Source organism: Nothoprocta perdicaria, unplaced genomic scaffold (assembly GCF_003342845.1).
Source record: "Nothoprocta perdicaria isolate Ctin4 unplaced genomic scaffold, notPer1 scaffold_466, whole genome shotgun sequence".
Classification (NCBI taxonomy): domain Eukaryota; kingdom Metazoa; phylum Chordata; class Aves; order Tinamiformes; family Tinamidae; genus Nothoprocta; species Nothoprocta perdicaria.
In genome coordinates, this window is record NW_020455717.1 from 6,154 (window position 1) to 13,800 (window position 7,647).

Genomic DNA, 7,647 nt, shown 5'->3' on the forward strand with positions numbered 1-7,647 from the left:
CCAGCCTATCAGCGCCTCAGAGGGACATGACGTCACAGCGCTGTCACACACRGGTCTCTCTCACTGCACAGAAATGGCCTCCCCAGAACCATGCTGAGTTCAAGAGTCCCCAGGCCAGCAGGGACCTGCTGCTGTCCTATCAGATGCTGCGGGAGCAGTGACATCACAGTCACTAGGCAGACCTAGATCCGCTGCTGTCCTATCAGGTGCTGCAGGAACAGTGACATCACAGTCACTAGGCAGACCCAGCTCTGCTGCTGCCCTATGAGGCGCTGTGGGAGCAGTGACGTCACAGTCACTAGGCAGACCCAGCTCTGCTGCTGCCCTATGAGGCGCTGTGGGAGCAGTGACRTCACAGTCACTAGGCAGACCCAGCTCTGCTGCTGCCCTATGAGGCGCTGTGGGAGCAGTGACGTCACAGTCACTAGGCAGACCCAGCTCTGCTGCTGCCCAATGCGGTCTGCCCTCAGGAGGGACCTCACATGCAGTAGCCACGCCCTCTTCTCTGCAGCCGACCTATCAGGGCCTGTGGCAGGCGGGACCTCCTCACGCGCAGCGCAGCCATTGGGTGTCAGCTGCCATGGCAACGCTGCGCCCTCCTGCCCTGGCCGCAGCTCCTTCCCCTGCGGCGGGCGGCGCCATCTYGTGGGCGGCAGCGCGAGGCGTCGCGGGGCCTCGGGGCAGCCGGGCCCGTGCGCAGCGCTGGATTTGGCAGCTCGTGGGAAGCTGTGACGAGCTGTGGAGCCCAAGGCCTTATGGAGACTAGTCTGGGACGTGGCTTTGTCCCGATGTCCCCTCCTGCCTCCCGGCTGAGGATCTGGGGAGCCCTCTGGGAAGGGCAGTGGGTTGAAATGGGCGGCATGGGCCTCCCTTGACACCCCCAAGTGCTGCCTGGGTCGCTGGGAGTGCCCAGGACAGTCCCTCTTCTCCCAGCTCCTGCATCCAGGCCTGTCGTGACGTTTGCCCAGTCCAGTGCCCACGAGGGCAGCAGAGCCCCTTGCAGGGCCGGGATCCCCGGGAACCGAGTCGCTCTTGTGCAGAAAAATCTGTCAAGCACTGAATGTCCGAAAGGAGACAGAGGAGATCCAAAACWTTATTCGAATAAAGGKAGAGTCCACCGGGCACATCCCTGTGGGGTCTCTCAGGTTGCCGGGGGACGAAGCCCCCCTTTTCTCCTGATTTCCCGGCCGCGGTGCCCTCTCCTTTTCCCAGTTGGCCAAGGGACTCAGGAGTCAGCCTGCCCAGCCGCCTGCACYCAGCTCRGTGCCTCCCCGATGTGTCMGCACCTCAGGTCACTTGATTCCTTTGTGTCCCCCTCACTCCAGGCTCCCCGTAGTCTCTCCCCCAACTCCTGGCTCCGCTGTCTCCCACCTGTCGGGGTTCCTTTGTCCTGTTCGTTACAAATACAAACTTACAAACTAGTGGGCTGTGTTCTGCTCTGTGGTGTGCATTCTGCTCAAGCCCAAACTTGCTGTGAGTGTGTTTCCCGCGCCGGAGCAAACGCCCCCGCATTTCTGCAGCACTGTTTACACGGGGACTACCCGGGACGGCCCGCCCCGAAGGGCGCATGCGCACGCGCCCTGCTCCCGGGCACCGTCCCCGCCGCTGATGTAATCGTCGCCCAGGAGGGGGTTGCGCATGCGCACGCGCCCTGCTCCCGGGCACCGCCCGCGCCGCGGACGTAATCGGCGCCGGTGGAGGGGGGGGTTGCGCATGCGCACGCGCCCTGCTCCCGGGCACCGTCCCCGCCGCTGATGTAATCGTCGCCCAGGAGGGGGTTGCGCATGCGCACGCGCCCTGCTCCCGGGCACCGCCCGCGCCGCTGACGTAATCGGCGCCGGGGRGGGGGGTTGCGCATGCGCACGCGCCCTGCTCCCGGGCACCGCCCGCGCCGCTGACGTAATCGACGCCGGGGAGGAGTTGCGCATGCGCATTGCGGCCGCCCGGGGCCCCGCCTTCCGGGTCCCGTCCCTCTCCGGTGTCCGTCGCTGTCCCGTTCCCGTCGCTCTCCGGTTCCTGTTCCGCCGCCGCCATGAGCAAGCGGAAGGCCCCGCAGGAGAGCCCCAACGAGGGCATCACCGACTTCCTCACGGGTGGGTGTTGGCGGTGGCGGCGGCGGCGGCGGGCGCGCGGCCTCGGGCCCCGCTGACGCCTCTTGCGCCGCCGCCGTCCCTCACAGAGCTGGCGAACTACGAGCGCAACGTGAACCGCGCCATTCACAAGTACAACGCGTACAGGTAGCGCCGCCCCGCCCCGGCCGCTGCCCGCCGGGCCCCGCCGCGCCCGCGCCGGGCCTCACGAGCGCTGTCCCGCAGGAAAGCGGCCTCCGTGATCTCCCGGTACCCCAGCAAGATCCAGAGCGGCGCCGAGGCCAAGAAGCTGGTGGGTCCCGGGCGGGCGCTGGGCGTCGTGCGGCGGCACCGTGAGCGGCCCTAACCTCTTCTCTCCCCTTAATTGCGATGTCGAGGACGGAGTAGGGGCCAAGATAGCGGAGAAAATCGATGAGTTTCTGTCCACGGGGAAGCTGCGCAAGCTGGAGAAGGTGAGGAGCTTTGGGGCGCGCTCRTGGCCACGCCAGCTGCTTCTCCTGGCGCTCTGCGACGTGCTCTGGTCGCCCTGCGAAGCGTCTCYGGGCCTCTCGAGAGATGGACGGGGAACCTGCGGAGAGTAGAAACGGGGGCCCGAGGAGCTCAGCTGGTGCTTAACAATTACTTTATTTCGGGAAGTACTTGCGATTATTTCATTGGCGTGGGAATGTCTGCTCTGCAAAACGGAAGCCTGGAGCCGGAGAACTGGAGTTTCGGGTTTTAAAGGTGCTGCTTAGCTCCGCATAGGGAACTCGAGCGGGTGGTTTCGGGGCAGGTATGTGTGGCCTTGGTGTTGCGCTCACCCTGCTCCTGTTCTGCTTGGATTTATTGTCAGCCTCCCGAGCAGAATGCGAGCAGGCGGGGTGATCTTCGGCAGGTTCTCATCTTTATTGCAAGTGCATTAAATACGGGATTGCTTTGTGTCTTTCCAGATTCGTCAAGATGATACCAGCGCCTCTATCAACTTCCTGACCCGAGTCACTGGCATTGGGTGAAACTTCTTTATTTTGCCCCTTATTTCTCCCATTTCCTCGCTCTTTGCCCCTGCCCCTGATTTAATTTTAAATGATTAAATGTCACTTCRTAGTTGTATCAGTGATAAAAATTGTGCGCACCAAGTTCTGCATCTGTTCTGAAGTGATTTTAGCCCTGCTCTTGAGGAATGCAGCGGTCTAATGTTCTCTTTGGTGTTGTGAGATTCTTGCTGTTTCTGATTGCGAATTGCCTGGTCCCTTTGCAGTCCTGCTGCTGCGAGGAAGTTTGTAGAGGAAGGAATTAAGACTTTAGAAGGTACGTGTCGAATGTTGCAATGACTCAATTCACATTCCACCAACTTTCCAGCTGCCTGTCTCCCAGCACTACTGCCAGAGTATTAGACCTAATTTTCAAGTAAATGTATTTTAAAATAAAAGTATCTCTTTTTCTATTTTATTGCATGTGCTTGGCTTCCCTCAGTTTTGGATGGTAGGACTGCTACTGTAAAAATTCTACTGTTTGAATATTTTTTCTTTGATTATTATAGATCTAAGAAAAAATGAACACAAGCTGACCCATCACCAGAAAATTGGGTTAAAGTAAGTTTTTTGCATGCGAATTCTTAGCTTTTCTAATGACTGCTTTTGACACTAGGATGTAAGGTACCATCTCTGCGCTCTGCATGCTTTTTGGTGGTCCAAATCACAGAATAATTTGTATTTTTTTTTTTTTTATCATGTGCATATAATTGAGTGAAATCTTCATGTTGCTAATGCCTCTCCCTCATTTTTATGTTTATATATGCAGATATTTTGAAGATTTTGAGAAAAGAATCCCACGGAAAGAAATGCTGCAAATGCAAGTAAGAAAGTCTTGTGGAGGACATGAGGCAATAAGCATAAATAAGGGACTGACATCTTTTCTTTTTCCATAGGAAATCGTGCTGAGAGAAGTAAATAAGCTGGACCCAGATTATATTGCCACAGTCTGTGGCAGTTTTAGACGAGGTTGGTGCTTTGGGGTGTTTGCTGAGACACGGGGATGTTTGCTGAGACGGGGATGACACAACTGGTTTTGTTTGAAGCCAAAACTGTGTCTTCTTCGGTCAGTTTTCCACAAATGAGCACTTTGTACAATAAAAGCACGTTTACAAGAAGAGGCAAGTGAATGTGCCTTGAAGTTAGCGTAGTTTCTATCAGGCATAGAGTAGCTAGGCATAGTGGTAGGCATAACGCTCAGCTCTAACTGCTCCTGTCAACGTGAACAGCAGGGTTTGCACAGGGACCCTTTCTTCTTTCCTTCTTTCCTAGGCGCAGAGTCAAGTGGGGACATGGATATTCTCCTAACTCATCCAAGTTTCACATCTGAATCATCCAAACAGGTAAGTTTATCTCTTTTGAGGAATCAGTGCTGTACATTACTCCCAGAAGGGCATCTGTAAATATCTACGCAGTCTTATGCTTGTATTGCAGCGTTTTGAGACTTGGTTTGTTGTTGCTGTTGTCATAATAGTAAACTACTCCCTTTGAGCAATATGTTTTTTTGAGGAGTTACAATCAGTTCTTGCACCTGTATATCCTGCTATGCCCTCTTGGCAGAGCTGTTTAGTATGTTTACTCTTATCTGTTTCTCCTTAGTCAAAACTCTTGCATCAAGTGGTAGAACAACTGGAAAAAGTTGGCTTTGTCACAGATAYGCTGTCTAAAGGTGACACCAAGTTCATGGTAAGGATTTTGGGGATGTGAAGRATGCAGTGGGATAACGTCTCACGACAGAAGCTGGGAGTGTGTGTGAAATGTGTTGTTTAGATCCTCAATTTCTTGCTTTCCTTGCATGCTCACAGGGTGTCTGCCAGCTGCCAAATAAAGAAGATGGAACAGCCTATCCACACAGGAGAATCGACATCCGGTAAAGCTAAAAACTGCTCTGGCTGATACAGCGTAGGCATTTCTTTGTGTTGTGCTTTCTCATCTCTAATTTCACAAAGAGAACATGGCATTTCCTACTCTTCTAAATTCCTCTGTGTAGCATAGAAGCTGCTGAACAGCTGCTAGTCTTTACATCAGGTTACTAGAAAGAACGCAGGTTTTCAACTCATGAATGCAAAACGGGTTCCTCCATATCCATTTTCTGAATTATAGCCTGCTTTGTCACACTGCTGTGACAAGAATTCTTCACAGGAATGCAGGCAGCAGACCTTAAGCAGTGGTTGAACACCAACAATGTACAGCCCAGAGCAACTGTGCTGCCTTTGATACGTGTCTCGTTCTGGCATCAGGCTTCTCAGAAAATGAAGTGTAAAAGAACCCARAATGTGTGCTGTTTAAATGGGCAGTGAATCTGGAAGAATGCCTGATTCCCCAACGATTTGTAATTTCCGAAATCTCTACTTCTTTTTCACTCTTGTTTCAGGCTCATTCCGAAAGATCAGTATTACTGTGGAGTACTATATTTCACAGGCAGTGATATATTCAATAAGAACATGAGAGCTCATGCTCTGGAAATGGGCTTCACCATCAACGAATACACAATCCGCCACCTGGGCGTCACAGGTCAGTTCAGGCCTTTACACAGCTTCTTTTTTTTCTAGYTATATCTTCGGTTTGATCCTTTTTTTCAGTTTTTCTCAGTCTATTGGAAGAGCACTGGATACTGTAGTTGACCTAATGTTTTCACTGGGTTCTTTCTGAAATTGGAGAGAGCTTTATTGTTGACCTAAAGATTGGGTCTTTTGTTTTCAACAAGATTTTCAGTGCCCTTCAGTTGTTTTTTTTTTTTTTTTTTTTTTTTTTTTTTTTTTTTTTGAGGGGGTGAGGGGTGGAATGAATGGGCTGACTATATTCTTGCTCGTTTTAAAGCACATAGTCCCAAAGATAATTGGCAGCAGTGGTAGTTGCCACCTCAGCCCCTTTGGGACGGTACGCGAAGATCTGTGGTTTCTGTGCAAATCCAGTGGGTTTTCCGCAGTTTTTCTAAGCCTTTGCAATGTGTTTGGCTCGCAGGAGTTGCTGGGGAGGCCCTCCCCGTGGAGTGTGAAAAAGACATCTTTGACTACATCCAGTGGAAATACCGAGAGCCAGAGGACAGGAGTGAATAACTGCTTYTAGTACCTTATTTAATGTATGTACAGCAGGTTGAGGCATCTGCTAAGGTTGACTGACCTGAGTTTCTTAAAAAGTCACGTTCTTTCATGCTAATTTCTGTATCTCCCTCCAACTTTGTGTGTAAACCTCCCAGGGCAGCAAAAACTGAAGCAGTTTTTCTGTCCCTTTCTAAGTCCTTCTATCATGGCCATATGTGATTGTGACACCCCCTCATCCTGCAGTGTGTGATTCACATTCTTTGTTCCTAGATTTGCTGTCGTATTATCAGTTTGCAGGGTTAACTTCCTGAAATGAAGTAGCTAATTAATCTCTKACAGAGCCTCAGGATGCCATGGGTTGCTATTTTTAAAAACTGCATATCAAGTGAGTCAGGTCCATGGATTACAGACCTGCGAGCCTGGAAAGCAAACCTCAGCATTAAGCTCTTTTCTACATAATCAGCTCCCCTGTTGCTAATGCTACAGACRTTTTGGGGCAGCATAATGTTCAGAGCTGCTGGCAGGAGGGTTTGCATCTTTATTACTAACAGGCTCCTCAACCTGCCTGGCATTGAAGACTGATGATACCTGTTTTCCCCTTATCTGGATGAGGTTTATTCTTAAGGTTTTATTTGCTCATACGGTCTCCAGTACCAAGAGTGAGTGACATTAAGTATGTAAGATTGATGCTTTTTGCCCTTTTTTTTCCCCCTCATCCCCGGGGGAGTGGTGCTGTGTTTCCTGGCCTTGGTGCTGCACCCAGTGCTGTGCAAGGTGCCTCTGGTGAAGGGGCACGAGGTGACGTCCTCCCCGCCCTCCCAATAAAGACCCGTAACCAGCGCACCGCGTGGCTCCTTCACTACTGGGMCTCGCAGCGTGGGCGGGTGGGATCGCCCCTCGCCCACAGCAGCGGTGTAGCCCGTGTCGGRGGCCGCGGGCACCCAGGGCTCCTGTACCGCTGTAGCTCCAGCCTGGCCCCTGCCGGCGCCTCCYGCCGCCTCCCCTGCGCTCTGGGGCCAGCGGGGTGAGGAAGGAGCGGAGCGGGAGCGCCCGGGCACCGAGCGGCCGCTCCCTCAGCTCGCGCGGCGGCGTGCGCATGCGCGGGGCGGTGCCGGCGGCTCCTGCGGGGAGCAGGGGCGCATGCGCGGGGCGGTCGTTCCTGCTCCTGCGGGGGGCAGGGGCGCATGCGCGGGGCAACGGCGGCGGCTCCTGCGGGGTAGTGGTGCCTGCGGGGAGCAGGGGCGCATGCGCGGGGCCGTGCCCCCTCCTCCCCCCGCGGGGCGGTGGCAGGGGCGCATGCGTGGGGCGGTGGTGCCTGCTCCTGCGGGGGGCAGGGGCGCATGCGCGGAGCGGCTGTGAAGCCTGTGGGGCGGGGGGCAGGGGCGCATGCGCGGGGCGGCGACCCCCTGAGGGGAGCAGGGGCGCATACGCAAGGCGGCGGTGGAGCCTGCGGGGCGGCGGCAGTGGCGCATGCGCGGGGCGGCGACGCCTGCAGGCGGCAGG

General features: G+C 54.3%; 1 protein-coding gene across 1 annotated transcript; it reads left to right on the forward strand.

Annotated features, from left to right (window-relative positions):
• The first annotated feature begins 1,985 nt into the window (after nt 1-1,985).
• Nucleotides 1,986-6,881, forward strand: POLB (DNA polymerase beta). The gene is made up of 14 exons (XM_026046993.1): nt 1,986-2,093; nt 2,180-2,237; nt 2,316-2,382; nt 2,468-2,542; nt 3,020-3,078; nt 3,328-3,377; nt 3,610-3,661; nt 3,870-3,924; nt 3,997-4,069; nt 4,373-4,443; nt 4,700-4,786; nt 4,906-4,970; nt 5,475-5,614; nt 6,065-6,881. The coding sequence occupies exons 1-14, from the start codon at nt 2,033-2,035 to the stop codon at nt 6,157-6,159; spliced, it is 1,008 nt and encodes a 335-aa protein (XP_025902778.1). The 5' UTR covers nt 1,986-2,032; the 3' UTR covers nt 6,160-6,881.
• The last annotated feature ends 766 nt before the right edge of the window (nt 6,882-7,647 follow it).